Source organism: Adiantum capillus-veneris, chromosome 23 (assembly GCF_014529385.1).
Source record: "Adiantum capillus-veneris isolate H3 chromosome 23, ASM1452938v2, whole genome shotgun sequence".
NCBI lineage: Eukaryota > Viridiplantae > Streptophyta > Polypodiopsida > Polypodiales > Pteridaceae > Adiantum > Adiantum capillus-veneris.
Genome location: NC_140953.1, coordinates 95,264,359 through 95,284,774, shown reverse-complemented (window position 1 = coordinate 95,284,774; position 20,416 = coordinate 95,264,359). Strand labels below are relative to the sequence as shown.

At 41.0% G+C, this 20,416-nt stretch overlaps 1 protein-coding gene and 1 pseudogene across 1 annotated transcript; both read left to right on the top strand.

Annotated features, from left to right (window-relative positions):
- The first annotated feature begins 11,286 nt into the window (after positions 1 to 11,286).
- LOC147428202 (uncharacterized) lies at positions 11,287 to 13,037 on the top strand. The gene has a single exon (XM_086496816.1). The coding sequence runs from the start codon at positions 12,237 to 12,239 to the stop codon at positions 13,035 to 13,037; it is 801 nt and encodes a 266-aa protein (XP_086352942.1). The 5' UTR covers positions 11,287 to 12,236.
- A 4,421-nt stretch (positions 13,038 to 17,458) lies between these two features.
- LOC147428201 (uncharacterized) lies at positions 17,459 to 19,994 on the top strand (annotated as a pseudogene).
- The last annotated feature ends 422 nt before the right edge of the window (positions 19,995 to 20,416 follow it).

The following is a 20,416-nucleotide window of genomic DNA, read 5'->3' as shown; positions in this document are numbered from 1 at the left end:
GAGTTTAAGCATTAATCATTTTAATCTCATCATATTAATTAGGCATTAGGACCATACTCAATGGGCCTATTGTCGACTCATTGAGTATGGTGCCTAGGTTAGGGCGGGCGCATGCGTGCACACACACACACACACACACACACACACACACACACACACACACACACTTGTCACTTTCATTTGTGGCTTAGTAGTGACTTAACCTATACTAAGATACCTTGATAAATGAGTTGCATGTTGTGTGGCAATGAGAGGAAGAGATGTTGAGAGATGTACGGGTATTATGCAGGTGGAACCAGGTTAGAAGAGTAGGTTGTGTGTGTGTGTGTGCACACGGAGACACACACACACACACACACACACACACACACACACACTCTTGTCACTTTCATTTGTGGCTTAGTAGTGACTTATCCTATACTAAAATACCTTGAATAAATGAGTTGCATGTTGTGTGGCAATGAGAGGAAGAGATGCTGAGAGATGTATGGGTATTATGCAAGCATAAGCGGCTTAGAAGAGTAGGTTGTGGTGTAAGACCGTAGGGAATAGCACATGCAACTCTCCACCCAACCTCGCTATGTATAGGCCCTTGGCCATCTAAATATAGCTCCCCTTGACTGCATGTGAGTCTTGGCCCTTGGCCTACCATTACTCCCCCTTGGAGAAGTGTTTTTGTACTCAATAACACAAGTGATGATGTTTTCATAAGAACATGAATTTTTTCCACAGTGGCATCCCTCACGTGGGCCAATTGTCTATTTAACTGATACATGGTGCAGTAGGAGGCTGAATAAAACCTAGATCAACATCTTGATTTTCTACATTTTGTCCCTTTGCAACTACTTATATCCACAACTAGATGAATACGATAGTGTGTAGACTCAATCTATAGCTCACTTCAGTAATTTAAATGAGTTACCACAACTAAAAGGGGTCTAAATGATTGACTAAGAGTCAAAATTTTTGTAGACTTTTTGAAGATACTAGAACATTCAAGAATACCTCTTCTCAACTTTCCATGAAAGTGATCTGCTGACATAACTCACCAGCCTATAATAAGTCCGTGACTTGCTGTCATTGCACTCAGTCTACAACCCCATCATAATTGGTGATCAAAAACCTGACATAAACATGCAGGGACTAACTTAGTCGTAGCATGCTTTGCATCATGATAAACAAACTTCAAACTAGAAAGGTAATCTTTCCATTTGGGTTGCTTTTGGCTAATGTATTCTCGTAGCATTTTAGCACAAGATGAATACTTACCAGCTACCCTTGCGTCTCTAAACGAGTGGCAATACTGTAGTGAGGTGTTTCTCCCCAACCATTTACAAACAGTCCTTCAAAATTGACTGGTAAATGGGGGTCACAGTGACTCACATCCAACTTGGTTAATGTTAGAGATTGAATAAGGAACTAAACAAACTTCATAAGTCCAATCAACTTATCTACAAGCACCCATACTGAGCCATTAACTCGTATGGTGGTTGGTAGATCCACAATAGTTCTCATAGAGAGACTGCATGTGTGGTGCAAAATGCTTTGTAAGATATCAACTTTATGAATTTGCATGCCGCTCCAAGCCCGGGGGATTCACTCTATATACAAAACAGGACGCCACCTGCGAGCGGACAACTTTGATAAAACCCCTATATACAACTCATATTAGGGAATATGACCCCCTTTTGTACGCTTATATGGCAATCAATGAAGAAAACTATCCTACCCCTATCTTACATATAAAATCTAGGTTTCACATGATCTAATGGAGTAAAACTAGTCAAAGAGTGTGTAGCATAGTGACTGGCAATGTACTAAGGAACCACTTCTATTGATAATTAGATGTACCCTCAATGTGTCTTAGTTTGACTTTCAAACTATGTGCCCGATCAGCTTGCACTCTGGCTACTCTCCAATTCTGGCCCATCCAAAGCTGGTGTAAATCAACCCTTGACCTGGTCCAAATCAATCCTTATCTATGACCGCCTTGATACAAAATTTATTGTGTGACGACCTGATAAAAAACTTTCCGTAAATTCATCCAGGTTCTAGTGCACATTGGTGACCAATCATTACAAGTAATCAACCTGGGTCAGGTTCCCCCCCCCCCCCCCCCCCCAAATATGATACCCCCCTCTCTTATTTTTCAACTTGGGAGATAAATTATTTGGGGCCTACCCCTAGCTTATACGCTTATGTAACTTGTAAAAAAACCCCCCTCCCCTGCACTTACGTGGTGCGGTAAGTTTTCCATGGTGAATCCCCCGGGGCTCCAAGTAAGCCTTTGCTAAAGACTAGGGCCCATAACACCTAGTGTGGATGCATTTAGCAAGAACATACTTGAACCTTCATTTTCATGACTTCAATTGCAAATGTGTATGATGAATGTTATTCTCATAACACTTCGATAACAAGAGGAAAAACGATGGGTAAATAACCCACGGTAATCATTTAAAAGCCTTGCTAAACCGTTGGACCATAATAGACTGTGAAATGTAATCACATCTAGGTACCAACAATGAAACCTTTTCATTAACAAAACTTAGTCTCTTGCTATAAGTGTAAACAACTATCCGTCAATGTTTTTTACAATACTTGTAGCCTCAAAAAGTCTATACTTAGTACCCATCAATTTTTGGCCACTGAAATTGTTCACGATACTACATACTCAAAATAGTCAAATAAACGGATGCAACTAGCACCTAGGCATGTAGCAAGGGATATATATATATATATATATATATATATATATATATATATATATATATATATATATATATATATATATATATATATATATATATATATATATATATATATATATATAGAGAGAGAGAGAGAGAGAGAGAGAGAGAGAGATTACACTGTTTGTAGGTGGGAGTAGGGTTATTGGGAGTTTGAGTTGTGCCCATGATCTTCAAACCACCAACCACAAGATGCTAGTTTGCTTGTGTTATTGGGGACTACCTATGCACTAGTAGATGAAGGGGGGTAGTGTGGTTGAGAGTTTAGCATGGTTGTGCGGCTACTGTGCATGCAAAGAGAGAGAGAGAGAGAGAGAGAGAGAGAGAGAGAGAGAGAGAGAGAGAGAGAGAGAGAGAGAGAGATTACACTGTTTGTAGGTGGGAGTAGGGTTATTGGGAGTTTGAGTTGTGCCCATGATCTTCAAACCACCAACCATAAGATGCTAGTTTGCTTGTGTTATTGGGGACTACCTATGCACTAATAGATGAAGGGGGGTAGTGTGGTTGAGAGTTTAGCATGGTTGTGCGGCTACTGTGCATGCAAAGAGGTGGTAGAGAGAGAGAGAGAGAGAGAGAGAGAGAGAGAGAGAGAGAGAGAGAGAGAGAGAGAGAGAGGGAGAGTGCAACTACAGCCAACACTGGTTGTTTTTTGGCAATTGATGGCCTTGCATGGAGAGTAGTGGGTGGTTGCAGAGGTAAGGCAATAGTTGCCTACAGAGTACATATTTCTATGAGTTGTAATTCTTTCATGATATTTGTAAAGGCCCATGTGAGCCTTGCCACTAGCCATTTAGAAATCCCTAGGTATAAAAGATAATAACTTTAATATGAAAAGGAGGTTTAGCTTTTGGAGAACAAAGGAGCTCTATGTATGTACACTCAAGCGGCCAAGCAGCTTTAATTTGTAATCGACTTTTCTAATGATTGGGTAATCCTATTTTGAGTTTTGAAGCTTGCATTGTGTTCCTCTTCTCTTGCTCTTTCATTCGAGTGTAAGCATTTAAGTTTTGTTGAGGTTTGTGACTTCGCATCTATAGCCTAATCTTCAGTTTTTAGTGCTTGAATTACCATTTTTTGACATTTTGATCATAGGAGAGAGTTATTAGATCTTTGAGCAACCTATTTGGGCTATTCTATTGCAGTTTTTGTGACTTGGTACATGATGGAATGCAATTTTGGTACCTTGATAGATTGCAACCTGACTTTGTAGACATGTCCCCTTAGACCTAATACAGCTTCTAGTACTTGATAGAGTCTAGAAGTCGAGGACTTGCTAGATTGAGAATAAGAGAGTTGTGAGATAGCCAAAAGTATTTCATTCTTCAAATTTTCTCTATGCTTGGAGAGTGATGTTCCATTTTTTATTTACGTCTTTTTTGCATTGTTCTGTTTATTTTTGGTTCTTTTTTCCTTCCAAAACATAAGAGTAGGGTAAGTAGAAACCATCATTATCAAATTGGGCTGAAAAGATCAAGGAAAAAAGGTTGAAAACCATATTTTGGACAAAGAAGACCATAATTGTGAAAAACTAAAAATTTGATGGTAGAGACCTAAAAGCAGATCCAAAACCAAAAAGAGGGTGCAAAAGGGCCTCAAAAAACTCATCAAAAGCAAACTAAGAAGCTCTAGCAGATTTTATGGTGGAACGTGGATCGCAATCCATGTACCCCAAAGGCCATTTTTTAAAGGAAAGGTGCTAGTGACACTCTGTATCACTAGAACATTGCTCTGAGAATTTTTGGTTGCAAGAAAATTTCAAAAATCACACCAGAATTGGCTAATAGGGAAAAAACCCTAGAAACAAGGATTTCAGACGCAAAATTGGACATATCTTGAGATATTGAGATCCAAATCACAAAAGATTTTGGGAATAGGTTCCAAACAACAGAGACAACTAGTTGACAAAGTTTCATGTCAACAGGAGGTGGAACATGGATCGTGATCCATGTGCATGATCTAAAATTTTGGCTAAAAATTGCACAATGAGTAGCAGAGATATATACAAACATATTCCCAAAGTCAAATTTGCTAAAAGAGTTGAAAAAAGTGACCAAAAGGGTCTAAAATAGAAGATAGCCAAAAACCGCTAAAACAGACCTACGATTTCACTTTTGGTTGACCAAAACTTGTCCAAATCCAAAAAGATTTTGGGGATAGCTTAGAAATACTTTCATCTATAAGTGGTTCAATTTGGGGTTAAAAGCTCTCCAAACATGGATTGTGATCCATGTACCTTTTCCAATTTTTTGAGCCAAAACCTAGCCACTTTGATCTACATGCTATTCATAGCCTAATCCCAAAGTTTCATCTCATTTGGATATCAAAACCCAATTCAAAATCCCAAACTTATCCAAGTGTTCTTAGAAAGTGCAAAAATTGGCCCAATTTTCAATCCAATGGTCCAAAACCAAAAAGTTATGATACCATAGCATCTACAAATCATGCTGATCCTAATGGTACCAAGAAAACTCAATTTTGGCTTCCAAACATGGATCGCGATTCATGTTTCCATGGTGATAGCTTGACATAAATTTTTTTGAGACTGTAGTGCATATATAAGGAAACATATCTCCAAGTCCAATTTTAGAAAGAGCTGACAAAATTTGGGTCAATAGGCATCAAAACAGAAGACATACTTGAAACTTAGAATAGACATAGGATTTGGCATTTGTCCTATAAAAACATTCCAAATTAAAAAAGATTTGAGATATAGCTTGTAGACGTAGAGTGTAACAAGCTCAAGTCTAGATGTGCTGGAACATGGATCACGATTTATGACCCCCAACCTCAAGAATTGGTGAAAGTTGGTACAGAGCCTATAGATGACCTTGTCTAGCTACTGTCAAAATTTGACAAGGGGTCATGGACCACGATCCATGTACCTCTTCATAATGGGGGTATCTAACTTGATGAGCTTGTAGATATACTTAAGTACATCTTATATCTCAAGTTTGAGCTAAAAATACCCTTTGGAGATCTAGATACAAGCAAACGTTCTTGTGTCCTGGTCTTGAGTCTATTTGAGTACTGTTTCAAATATAGTTCCCCAGAAAATCTCTAACTTTTGCTACACAACTCCAAATTGATTTAGATAAATCTAGAATAAGATATTTTGAGCAACAAGATACACCAGCGACCAAATAGGTTTCCTAATTCCAAACTTTTAGGGTACCCAAAACCAGATTTTATAGACCAAAGGGTCACAAAGACCTGAATTTTGAGAGACTTGACCAGGGACAAAAAGAGATATGTTGCACTAAGCCAAGGTGGGCTTGTCAAAGAATATCTTGATAGTATTGAGTGAGCCTTAACCATTACAAATCATTCACCACCAAGGTTTTCAACTCAACTCAGAGTTCTACAAACTACAAGAAATGTTGCAACACCTTCGATAGTGGGATTGAGAGAGAACGCGGAGACATGTCAAACATACAACACCACACCTAAGGAATGGATCATGGATCTTTGCCAAGAAATTGTAAACCTCATTCGAAACCACACCAGCCATTATACACCTCAACTTAAATGTGTGCAAGGCAACTTTGCAGTCTCATAGGTTAGTAGATTTATGCATAGCCTAGGGTCTAAGCATTGGTAGGCTCTCAAAACAGGCTCTTTCGCTACTTGAGTGGCACTTTACATCTTGGGTTGTTTTATCCCAAGGGGGGATCATTACCACCATAATTACATGCTTTGTTGGACCTAGATTGGGCTGGTTGTTTTGATATGCGAGTGTCCATGAGTGATCTTTCTTTCATGCTTGGCAGGTCATGCATATCATGGATGAGCAAGAAGCAACCTACTGTGGCCACTTCCAGTTCTGAGACTGAGTGTAGGGCAGTCTTCACAGCTACGATTGAATGTGTATGGCTCAGATGCCTTATGGCTGATTTGGGTGTTGGAGAGGTCACTGCCAACATCATCCACACCAAGTGTCAAAGTGCATTGGCAATGGCGAGGAACCCAGTTTTCCATGCTCGTACAAAGCACATTGAGGTGCATTACCACTATTTCAGGGAGAGACTCTTAGCAGGAGAGATCAACTTGGCTTATGTGCCAACACAAGACAACCTTGCAGGTCTTGTCACAAAGGCATTGTCTCGAGTAAAGTTTGAAGCTTTCTACAAAGCTTTGGGCTTACTCCCCTTCATGGACTGATCATGTCCTTAGGGCATGGCACTTCCCTATACTCTATGTGCTAGCTCTCGTTCATCGCATCACTCGCACCACGAGGAATTTGTTACCAAATTGAATGAGCTGGATGTGTTTAGACAGCTGTTCCAGGTTGGCACTTAGAACTAGAGATGTTAGATTCAAAAGATTCAATGATCACTGGCAAACAACACTAGAATTGAAAGAAGAAACACTAGAACTGAAAGATGAAACACTGAAGCTGAAAGACGAGATACTGTTGATGAAAACTGGAACTGGGAATATATTTCACATATGCAGAGTATTTAATATCCCATGAGCTGGTTTTGTATATACAGAAGAGAGAGAGCACATCAAAATGATTACAAGAGCACAAATACCTCAGGATGTAAACTAGTAAAGATTCTAGAGAGTCAAAAGCTATATAAAATGAGTAATGGGTCCTATTTATAGAATGTTAGACTGTTTTTGGCTGACTGTACTCTGTTAGTTATTGCGATAATTTGTTGGTTACTGCTCTTGGAAGCTTCCTTCACCCATCAATCCTGCTCAAGGTTGGTTCCTGCCTTCTACATTCCTCCCCTCCTTTCTTGAATTTTGGTATATACCAAAATTTCCAGGTAACAATTTCCAGACTGTTTTCCAATTGCCTAGTAATGGTGTCAATAAGGTTTCCCAGTTGCTTGTTGCTTCTTTTGTATTTGGACAACCATCTCTCCTTTATCAGCATAGGACTTTGAAGGTGCCGGCTGTGGACTCCATCTTGTAAAAGGCCAATGGCGTGATGCCATACATCTGTGGTAGAGATGTGTGTGAACACACTTAGGATCGTCGGGACATTTTTCACTCACTAGGAGGTTTTTCCCCTGTGCATTCTATATATGCCCATCACTCTAGGGCTATCTTATCTTTCCATTGCACACCAAGTAATATTACTCTCTATTGTGTGCCTTGAGCTTCTTTGTCTTCTCCAAGTTGTGTGTGTTTCTTTGCAACCCTATTTGCAACAAGAGATTTGATTGTTGAGTTGATGCATTTGCTTGTTAGGTTCACTTCTTCAGGATTAGGTAGATTGATTCTGAAATTCTTTGTCTCTATGCCTTTACACAAATCCATGAGCGTATCCATCGCTTTGATACCACTATTACAAATGGAACACGAGGTGGCCCTGCAATACAGAGAATAACATAATACAAATCATCAAAATGACCATACTACATACATGGCACATCCCACAAGCACATAGTCGGCAATATATGCGAGTAGAGTGAGATAGAGCGAGAAGGCATGCACAGATGCACCCCCTAAAGCAGAGTGCTACGTTGGCATGGCGAGAGAGAAGGGAGGAGAGGAGAAGAATAGACACATGCGCTGGGTGCAATCTCCCCCGTGCAAGAGTGACCATTTTCCTCTTGCACGTATTTACTTTATAGATTTCTTGAATGGTCAAAGTGAGTACAAACTGGTCGGCCGATCATAAAAGGCCAAACCTCATAAAAGAGCACTTGAATAATAAAATGTACGACCATCTGCCAACTATAATAAATAATCATTAATCCAACTCCATAACAATATGGTCATATCAACGTATTGTCCCACCATTGACAATCTTGTAGATCTTCTCGCTGAGCGTCAATCTCAACCTAGACTATATTATCCTCTTCATCATTGTGGAGTTGGACCACCCATCTTGCACTGAGAGGGTGACTCGGAGATATATCATCACCAGATGGTGGTATCTTAGGTTTCTTGTCATGATTGTAGGATAGACTGACCCAACATGTATGAGATATAATTTACTTTGGTCCATTTCATTGCTGGACATTTCAATTGATTATTTTTGGGTCTAGTTGTGGCATTTTTTGATGGTGGCATATTAATGAGTTGGGTACCTTCTCTAGGCTCATATCTCCTCTTAGTTTTGGGTGTCCCTATTTTGCACACCTCTAGGTCACCTTATTCTTATTACCATTTACGTGTGAGTACTCTCTTGACTTATTGATGTTGGGTCATTCCCTTTATCTCTCATTGTTTGTCTCCTCTATCTCATCTCCTCTCTTCATTCCTTTACTTGTCACTAATTCATGCTAGGACTAAGGTCTAGGATATGGGAATGGTGGCTAAGGGATGTTGGGGGGGGGGGGGGGGGGGGGGGGGGGGGATGCTATTCCAAGAGAGCCCAATAAGAATAGGGGTTTTCTAAAGATATAGACTAAGAGTTCTACAAGGGGAGAAGAGTTCGGGTGGAGCGTTGTCGTGATGCTTCGCATCCCTAGTTGGAAACCCATCTTTTTTTTTGCTAATTTAGTGATTTTGGCAATGATTTATTATTTAGGAACTTTTGACAGAGTTTATTGCTGAGAATAACAACTTACTGAGAGTTATTAAAGCGCTTATGGCCATAAACAGGCAAGAATTGGATCAGGAAAGTTGAGTTTGGTTTGCTAGAGCTTGAAAGTACCTTACAAACACTAGTACAATGCATTGCGAGAGCGACATGTGCTTGAGTTTCTTGCTTGTTCGACTTTGCACCGGTTCACAAGGTGCTGATACAGAAGGGTTGGTGCCGAGGATGACATGTTTGCTATATGTGAGAGGAGGAGTTAATGACAAAGAAATATTTTCTTATGGTTGTACACAAGGTTTTGAAGAGCAATCCACAACGATGGTGCTACTTCTGTGCAGGCGGGGATTGACAATGATAATCATGATGATGGTGATGGTATCCAACAGAGCCATAATACTAATGATGGGTGAGGTACAGGCTATGTCGCGAGATCCAACAACGGCGTCGTCGTCGAGGGCCGAAAGCTACAGTAGGGGCTTAGTGTGAAAGGCCGCTTACACTAAGCTTTTGATAAAGCCTTGCTTTATTAATATTAAAGGAAGCAACTAAATAAGAAAACAAAAGTCGTCAATTGTGCGTGCGAGCGAGCCGAAGCAGGAGACGAGAGCGAGAGAAAAAGTAGAGGGCAGTGCTGGTTTTAAGGAGAAAGGCCTTTGTCGGCAGGGCAGGGAGAGTACAAGCTAGCGCGAGGGTCGACCAAGCGATTTGGAGAGCAGGAAATAAAGTGCGCTATCTGCAGAGTGGGTGGCCGTTGAAAGAAGGAAGAGAAGCGTCATCGGCAGGGTCCAGAGCAACGAGAGAAGGGAGACAAGCGCAAGCAAGGTGGGCCGCCCATGAGCAGGAGAACCTATTTGCAGTAGATACAATAAGGCAGGAGTTTAAAGGGAGGTTTCCCGTGCCGGTTTTCGGCTTACTAATTGAAGAGGTCGGAATGATTTTTTTTCTTCAGCAGTCAAGAGGAAGCTTGATTACAAAGGAGCAAAGCCTCGTTCATAAGTGACACGAGGTGTCACTCGAGGGATCGACGGCGGGGGCGCGTGGACGGCCGGGCGCGCGATTTGGGTCGTCGGATCGACGCAGCAGGAGGGGGGGGGGGGGGGGAGGTTTTTGACTGCGCAAAGTCGAAATGCATTCAGCAAGTCGCGGTAGGGCAGGTGGTTAAGGCTGTGGGCTACGGAGCTGGACGTCATGGGTTCGAAGGGGAGGATGCGCAGCAGACAGCACTGATTTTTTTCTTTAACTGGGCGCGTGATCAACGGCTAATCTTGCCCCTGCCGTTGATCCCGCGAGTCGTGCCCGTGTCAATTATCAACGAGGGGAGTAGAGGAAGACAAGAGGGCGTTAGTGGCATGTTGAAGAAGGAGCAAGGCGAGATACAGATTTTCGGTGCTCTATCAACAAAGGATATAATGCTTTTGTGCTTTTCTGCTTGTGTTCAAGCAGTTTTCTAGATTCTTTGGATTTATTTGTAGTTCGATCCTAGCCAGTTTTTCAGTTTAGTAATAAAAAGCTGAGTTATAAAGTGCCATTTGCAACTCCGAGGTGTCATTTTGTGTTGATTCTCCGACCTGATCCCACAAAAAGCAATCCGGTGTTGATTTCGGCTCACTAACTGCACAAATTTATCCCCGACATCTTTGGTGAACCCGATGCAAAGGGAGCCGGGGTGGGACTTGGTAGCAGAGGATGTCGACACCATAGGAAGTAGCAATGCAACAGATGATGCAGCAGTTTGCAGCCTATATGGAGCAACAAAAACAGGCTTCTCAGCAGTAGTACCAACAAAGTGAATGTATTCATCAAGCGAGGTATACAGTAACTGAAAAGCTGCAAAGATTTGAAGGTTGTGATATTTCAAAATTTTGTACTGTTTATGATCAATCTATGGAGGATTATGGAGTTAATGATCATGACTCAGTGGAAGGTTTTCACTTAATTGCAGCTCCCGAGCTTAGGGCTCAAATCGAAGAAATTCGGGTAACACATGGTGCAAACTGGCAGGAGTTTAAGAAGGCTTTACAAGAAGAGTATTTTCTCGAAGATTCTCAACGGGTTACCAAGCAAAGCTTTATGAAATGGATACAGCAGAAGGATAAAGGATTATCTACTAGAGAATTGCTATGAGCTTTTGAAAAGAAGTTTGAACAGTTATCTACTGCTGAGTAGAAAAAAATGCAGCCGGAAAAGGTTGAGCTATTTATTCAAGCAGCAGATTCACGCCTTCAGAAGAGCATGATACACCTGCTCGAGGACCCATCGGGTGAGTTGGGCTTAACTTCTGATTGGAAATTTGTTACATAAGCTGTTAATATGATTGTAAATTGACAAAAGAGGGTGGACAAGTTCATACTGGCTGATCCTATGGAAGCGCTCAAAGAGGATCTAGTGGAGAAGCCCAAGTCCAAGATGGAAGAGCTAGTCCTTGATGAGCTGGTAAAAGGTATACAAGAGTTGAATTTGAATTTGAAAGCTATGAAACTTGATGGTTTGAATGCAAGTGGATCTTGTTCAGAACCCAGACAACATCCTCCATAACAAAACTGGGATAAAGGGTGCATGTGATGTGATAGCTTAGATCCTATACGCAAAAATTGTGATGATTTTAATGAAGCGTATAAGAAAAACACAGTTTTTTGGAAGGATGGCAAGCTGTATCTTAAGGAAACTGGTGAACATCTATGTTTTAACTATGGGAAGGGCGGTATGAAGAAGCTGGAAGAAGCTAGTTGAGGAGATGCAGCACAATGTCTCTAGGGTTGATGCAACAACTTAATTATGGATTACATGTATGCAATGCGGAGGATGAGGAAAGTATCAAGGCTAAAGGGAATCTATGGCCCTATGCTTTGAGGACAGCTGACAAAGGTAAAATAACTCGTGACACATTTAGTCAAACTCGGAATTGCATTCGACAAACTATGGGGTGGTCAGATCCTGTAGATTCTCTTTTTGTGTATGCCTTTCTTGCAAAATGTTAGGCTAAGGAAGCTATGGTGGAAGAGAAGCGCAAGAGAGATGAAGATATTATGGGTTCATCAAAACGAGCTTCGAGGACTAGCGGCAAGAAGGAAGAAGGCACAAGTTCTAAAGCAGTTCCTACACCTGAAGTGGTTATGGAAGAGGCATCCAAAGATAAAAAGCAAGTTAAGATAAGAGGGCCTTCTTACAAGTTAAAATTTGATATTGAATTGGCTACAAATCTGAAGAAGGTATTTGAGGAACGCATTCTCAATAGCAAGGTGGAACTTTCCTTGGGCGATGTCTTGGGTATTGATAAACGTGAATTTCATGAGGAGATCATTGATATTATAAAGCAAAAACAGCAAGTACCAGTTGAGCAAGAACCTGATGCGGTCAAGAGCCAAGTGATTCAACACGTAGAATCAATTCTAGATGCTTACGAGTTAGAGATTGAAGAAGAAAGATTACAGTCTGCAGCGATCTCCAATCAAGTTACACCCAAGGTAAGACATGTTTACTTCAATAATGATGATGGTGAGGAAGCAATACCTAGGAGTCTTTTTAATAGAACACATTGGGCGAGAGCCACTACGGAGACAATTGTTAAGATTGGTGATTCTGATGAGCCTATTCTAGCACTTGTAGATCATGGTTCAGAAATTAATTTGATGTCAAAAAGCTTGTACCAGAGAGGGAAGTGGCCTATTGATATGGATCATGGTTGGCGGATTCGAGCTGCCAACACCCAGCCTAGTGATTTATATGGTGCATGTGCATATGTCAAGGTTACAATTGGAGATGTTTGTGATGAACATAATTTTTTTATATAAGAACATTCCTCTTATCCCCTTATCCTAGGGCAACCTTACATCATAGCTATGCGTATGGAGACAAAGGTTTTGGATGATGGTTCAGCATATGCAAGGATCCGAAGCAAAGATGGTAAGAGAGCGGTTCAATTTTTGACTGTTTGTGTTGATCATGTCAGGAATAAAGATAGCTTACGAGAACAACCTTTGCCAAGGGTTCGCAGAGAGTTCAAAGAGTACACGTTTGCTCAAGATTTTCTTGGGGTGCCACTATAGAGCGGGACTATAGTGGTACAGAGAAGAAGAAGTTCTCGCAAGAAGAGACTTTTTCTTCGGGGTTTTTGGGACTAGCATCTGAAGGTTCAGATTCATATAGGAAGTTCATGGAGCTACCTAAGTGGAGAAGCAATATATGGTAAGTGTTCAAAGTAATTTGCAGGGATGTGATGTACTTGAACATGATGATGTTATCTTTGAAGAAGTTTCTTATGTTGATACGATGTGAAAACTTGTAGTTATCGAGAAGTGTAGGTTGCAAAGTGGGATTGAATTTGTGCGAGTGCATTCGATGGACATGTATGACATTCTAATGGGGGTAAGCAAATAATTGGGTGGTGCTTTTGAAGTGCAGGTGGATATAAAGTACAAGACTGTTGCAAAGAAGGTCAGGCCTGTAGCTACCCCTCTCCCAGGGGGAAGTGACAAGGCTATCGAGAAATCTTCACACCAACCAAAGCTAAGGGATCCCAAGAACATTTGCCACAAATTTACTGAAGAGACCTTGAAGCAAGTAGTCATCGGCGAAGAAGGGTTTCTTACTGATGAGGAGGTCAAGTGCTTTCAAGAGATGCTTGAAAAACACGGTAAAGCCTTTGCTTTTGAGCCTAGTGAGATTGGATGTGTCGATGCAAACATTGTAGCACCTATGATTATCTTTACCATTCCATATGCCGTGGAATTTGCATCTTATTCTTGTTCCTAAAGCCCATCTACCAAAGCTTATTGACTTGTTAAATGAAAAGATACGTATGGGAATTTTGGAGCCATCTTGTGCACCTTATTCTAATTGATGGTTCACCATCCCAAAGAAGAATGGAGCCCTGCAATTTATTCAGGACATGGAGCCGGTAAATAAGGTAACAATTTGTAATGCTGGCACAGGTCCAATTGTGGATGAGTTTGCAGAAGCTTTTGCAGGTAGGGTTATATACTCCATGGGTGATCTTTACTCAGACTATGATCAATTTCAACTTACTTTGGAGAGTAGGGAGTCCACTTGGGTTGGTAAGGATGTGTACTTTACCGCAAGGTGCCACAAATTCTGTTGCTCACATGGTGAATGGCATGAATAAAGTGTTAAGAGAATTCATTCCTCACATTACTATGCCTTTTATTGATGATTTGCCATTCAAGGGTTGTGAAGAAGGTCTAAAAGACGAGGTAAAAGATAAAAAGGGGTGCCGAAGCTTTGTTACTCAACATATTGCAGATTGTGAAGCTATTCTATCTAAATTTGAAGAGGTAAATCTAACACTTTCAGATCAAAAATCAATTTTTGGTGCCAAAGAAATATTGATTGTTGGACATATGTGTGGGCCACATGGACGATGCCCAAGCCCAGCAAAGGTGGAAGCAATACAAAGGATGCAGAATTCATGCACATCAATTACTGAAGTCCATTGTTTTTTGGGTGCCTGCGTGTTTTATCGTATTTGGTTACCTCATTTTGCTCATGTTGCAGAAGTACTTTACAACTTATTAAGAAAAGGAAAAAGATTTGTGTGGGAAGATGCTCATACAAAGGCCATCAAAAAATTGAAGGAGATGCTTTTGGAAGCTCCTACCTTAAGGAAGTTTGATTATAAATGTGGAAGGCCAGTGATTTTGACGGTTGACACTAGTCCGACAAGCATTGGATGGGCTATTGGTCAAGATGATGAGGATGGTCATAGATATGCTATTCGATTTAATGCAAAGGTTCTTAACACTCGTCAACAACAAAGTTATCCACAGGTTAAGAGAGAGCTTTGGGGCGTTGCTACTGCTCTAAAGTCTGACAAGGAGTATTTTATTGGAGCTTCAATTGAAGTGGAGATTGATTGTTTGCCATTGACAGGAATGATCACGAATTGCCATTGAGACAGGCATGATCACGAATTGCTCCACTCCGGATATTGCTATGTTATGGTGGATAGCTTTCATGAAGTCTCTTAATCCTGAATTCTGCCATATTGCAGGAAGGGACAATCCGTAGTAGATATGTTAACAAGAGCCAGGTATGAAGATGAGGAGGAGATGCTTACAGAGAGTGATGATGTGGGCTTAAAGTTTTATACTTCTTCTCATTTGCATGCAAGCTGTAGTGCTCTTGCTCGTGTTTTTGAAACTTTCTTAGATGAGATGTACGATGGAGAGTGGCTTTTGATAGGTTGTTATCTCAACGCTCTCACCAGGCAAGAGGAATGGAGTGACCAAGAATACAGGAGGATCAGGAAGAAAGCTTATGGTTATTTCCTTAAAGATGGGCACTTGTGGAAGCAGCCAAAACGTCCAAGAGGATCACCACAACGAGTAGTATGTGACAAAGTAAAACAACAACAGGTAATTGAAGAGTTTCATGAGAATTTATGGGCAGGACATAAAGGAGTTTGGGCAACATTTGCCACGATTAAAAACCACTATTGGTGGAAAGGCATATACAAAGATATTGCTCGATTTGTGGAGACTTGCATGGTTTGTCAACAATATTCAAATGTGCGACATCGAGATGAGTTACATCCTACTTATCCATTGGCTATGCATTATAAGTGGGTTGTAGATTTGATTCCTATGCCAGCCGATATTTGGCAAATGAGGTATATTGTTCTTGCTAGAGAGGATCTCAATAACCAGGTGGAAGGAAGAGCTTTGCGTACCAAAGCTACAAGTTTGGTATGCAAGTTTTTGCTTGAGGATGTGATTTTTTGATATGGTTGCATTAGAAAGATTACTGCTGATAGAGGAGAATTAGATGCAAATGAAGCTTATGAGTTCTTCAATCAATTGGGAATCAAGTTGGCTCTTACTACAACATATAATCCAGAAGGTAATGGAAAAAGTGAAAGAGGGCATCCGCCTATTGTTAAAGCTTTGGCCAAGGCTTGTAGAGGACGAATTGGTGATTGGCCTAAACTTTTACCTTTTGCTTTATGGGATGATAGAACTACTCATAGCTCAGTTACAGGATTTATGCCATTTGAACTTATGTATGGGCAAAAGCCAATCATGCCTAAGAAGAGACGATTGTTTCTTGGACCATACTACCATGGGAATCGAAAATGTCAACTGAAGATTTGTTTGCTATGCGCATTCGGCAGCTTGAAAGACACCAAGAAGACATTGACCAAGCAATAGATAAGCTCAAGGAGACGCGATTGAAGAACAAAGCTGCATTTGACAAGAAGAATATGTTGAGAACATATGCTACCAAAGATGGAGATTGGGTACTTATTTATGATAGCAGTTTGGAAACTCAATACTCGGCCATGCGTAAAATGGTTAAGAGATGGCTTGGACCTTATGTTGTGTTGCATGTTTATGAAAATGGTACCACGTGGAGAATGCCAAGAAGATGATGAGATGTATTCACTAGAAGATGCTTCTAGCGATACTTTTTCTTATGAAGATTAACAACCTGAAGACGGTTGGCACATGCCGGAGGATGTGCAAGTTCAGAGGGGGTGGATGTTGATGCTTCGCATCCCTAGTTGGAAACCCAACTTTTTTTATTGCTAGTTTAGTGATTTTAGCAATGATTTATTATTTAGAAACTTTTGACATAATTGATTGCTGAGAATAACAACTTACTAAGAGTTATTGAAGCACTTATGGTCATAAACAGAGACAACAATTGCATCATGAAAGTTGAGTTTGGTTTGCTAGAGTTTGAAAGTACCTTACAAATTTTCACTATTCACACTAGTACAATGCATTGCGAGAGCGAAGTGTGCTTGTGTTTCTTGCTTGTTCCACTTTGGACCGGTTCACAAGGTGCTGATACAGAAGCGTTGGTGCTGAGGACGACATGTTTGCTATATGTGAGAGGAGGAGTTAATGACAAAGAAAGATTTTCTTCTGGTTGTAAACAAGGTTTTGAAGGGCAATCCACAACGATGGTGCTACTTCTGTGCAGGCGGGTATTGGAAATGATAATCATGATGATGGTGATGGTGTGTAACAGAGCCATAATACTAACGATGGTGAGGTACAGGCTATGTCACGAGATCCAACAACGGCATCGTTGTCTAGGGCCGAGAGCTACAGTAGGGGCTTAGTGTGAAAGGCCGCTTACACTAAGCTTTTAATAAAGCCTTGCTTTATTAATATCGAAGGAAGCAGCTAAATAAGAAAATAGTGTGCAAGCGAGCCGAAATCAGGAGAAGATGAGCGCGAGAGAAAAAGCAGAGGGCAGTGCTGGTTTTAAGGAGAAAAGTCATCCTTGGCAGGGCAGGGAGAGTACAAGCTAGCACGAGGGTCGACCAAGCGAGTTGAAGAGCAGGAAATAAACAGAGCGCTGTCTGTAGACTCGGTGGCCGTCGAAAGAAGGAAGAGGAGCATCATTGGTAGGGTCGAGAGCAACGAGAGAAGGGAGACGAGCGCGAGCAGGGTGGGCCACCCATGAGCAGGAGACCCTATTTGCAATAGATACAATAAGGCAGGAGTTTGAAGGGAGGTTTCTCGTGCCGATTTTTGGCTTACTAATTGAAGAGGTCGGAAGGATTTTTTTTCTTCAACAGTCAAGAGGATGCTTGATTACAAAGGAGCAGAGGAAGACAAGAGGCTGTTAGTGGCATGTTGAAGAAGGAGCAAGGCGAGATACAGATTTCCCGTGCTCTATCAACAAAGGACACTGCTTTTGTGCTTTTCTGCTTGTGTTCAAGCAGTCTGCTAGATTCTTTGGGTTTATTTGCAGTTTGATCCTAGTCGGCTTTCACTTTAGTAATAAAAAACTGAGTTTTAAAGTGTCGTTTGCAACTCCGAGATATCATTTTGTGTTGATTCTCTCACTTGATCCCACAGAAAGCAACCCGGTGTTGATTTCGGATCACTAACCGCACAAATTTATCCCCGACATCTTTGGTGAAACTGAGGTGAAGTGAGCCGGGGTGGGACTTGGTAGCAGAAGATGTCGACACCACAGGAAGTAGCAATGCAACAAACGATGCAGCAGTTTGCAGCCTATATGCAGCAGCAACAGGCTTCTCAGCAGTAGTACCAACAAAGTGAACGTATTCGTCAAGCGAGGTATACAGTAACTGAAAAGATGCAAAGATTTGAAGGTTGTGATATTTGAAAATTTTTTACTGTTTATGAACAATCTATGGAGGATTATGGAATTAATGATCATGACTTAGTGAAGGTTTTCACTTAATTGCGGCTCCCGATCTTAGGGCTAGAATTGAAGAAATTCGGGTAACACATGGTGCAAACTGGCAGGAGTTTAAGAAGGCTTTACAAGAAGAGTATTTTCTCGAAGATTCTTAACGGGTTACCAAGCAAAGCGTTATGAAATGGATACAACAGAAGGATAAAGGATTATCTACGAGAGAATTGCTATGAGCTTTTGAAAAGAAGTTTCAATAGTTATCTATTGCTGAGCAGAAAACAACGCAGCTGAAGAAGGTTAAGCTATTTATTCAAGCAGCAGATTCGTGCCTTTAGAAGAGCATGGTACACCGACTCAAGGACCCATCGGGTGAGTTGGGGTTAACTTCTAATAGGAAAATGGTTACATAAGCTGTTAATATTGATTGTAAAGCGACAAAAGAGGGTGGACAAGTTCATAGTGGCTGATCCTATGGAAGCGCTCGAAGAGGATCTAGTGGAAAAGCCCAAGCTCAAGATGGAAGAGCCAGTCCTTGATGAGCTGGTAAAAGGTATACAAGAGTTGAATTTGAATTTGAAAGCTATGAAACTTGATGGTTTGAATGCAAGTGGATCTTCTTCAAAACCCAGACAACGTCCTCCACAACAAGACTGGCATAAAGGGTGCATGTGGTGTGATAGCTTAGATCATATACGTAAAAATTGTGATGATTTTAATGAAGGTTATAAGAAGGACACAGTTTTTTGGAAGGATGGCAAGCTGCATCTTAAAGAAACCGGTAAACGTCTATGTTTTAACTATGGGAAGGGAGGTATGAAGAAGCTGGTTGAGGAAATGTAGCACAATGTCTCTAGGGTTGATGCAACAACTTATGGATTACAAGTATGCAGTGTGGAGGATGAGGAAAGTATCAAGGCTAAAGGGAATCTATGGAGCTATGCTTTGAGGACAGCTGACAAAGGTAAAAGAACTTGTGACACATTAAGTCAAGCTGGTAATTGCATTCGACAAACTACGGGGTGGTCAGATCCTGTAGATTCTCTTTCTGTTTATGCCTTTCTTGCAAAATCTCAGGCTAACAAAGCTATGGTGGAAGAGAAGCGCAAGAGAGATGAAGATATTGTGGGTCATCAAAACGAGCTACAAGGACTAGCGATAAGAAGGAAGAAGGCACAAGTTCTAAAGCAGTTCTTACACCTGAAGTGGTTATGGAAGAGGTATCCAAAGATAAAAAGCAAGGTAATCCAAGAGGGCCTTCCTACAAGTTAAAATCTGATATTGAATTGGCTACAGATCTGAAGAAGGTTTTTGAGGAACACATTCTCAAGAGCAAGGTGGAACTTACTTGTAATTATTTGCCCCCACAAAGCACACTATTCTTATTGCAATCCAATTGGCACTTTCCTCCTCTATGGTTTTTCAAATCCTTGCTATGTGATAACTTTATCTATGATGCTCCAAAATTCAATTTGTGCTCGTCTAGTTTCAACTTTGAACTCACATGTTGCCAACATGAATATCTCACTCACCAAAGGATCATATACATGGGTAGACATAGCAGGCGAGCCATCAACTCAATGCACATGGTCAAAATGAGCCCACATATCTTGTAGGTTCCTAGCAGGCCTCATCCTAAAGACCAAATCCAAGCCACTACCTTGGCCTTTAATGGAAATCTATAGACATGAGGCTATTGAGAACCACTTTGTGAGACTAAGGGAACTGCCATGGAGATTCACCACCCTACCACCCGTTATATAGGCCCTTGGACCGCCATACTTAGAGTCTCCTTGTTTGCACTAGGCAACTGGGCCCTTGGCTTGAGTCCGTGACTCCCCTTGGGTTTCCCCTTGGCATTACATTACTCCCCCCTTGGAGAAGCGTTTTTGTCCTTGAAAACAAAAGTGAATGTATCTTGATAAGAACACTATTGTTTGCCACATTGACATCCTTCATGCATCCATCTATTTGTTAGATAGGAACACGATTCAATAAAAGGTTCAATGAAACCAAGAGTAATATATTGATTTTCCAC

What these genes read in the sequence shown, in the direction of transcription:
- LOC147428202 (XM_086496816.1), top strand. Translation starts at nt 12,237, where the DNA reads ATGGTGGAAGAGAAGCGCAAGAGAGATGAAGATATTATGGGTTCATCA.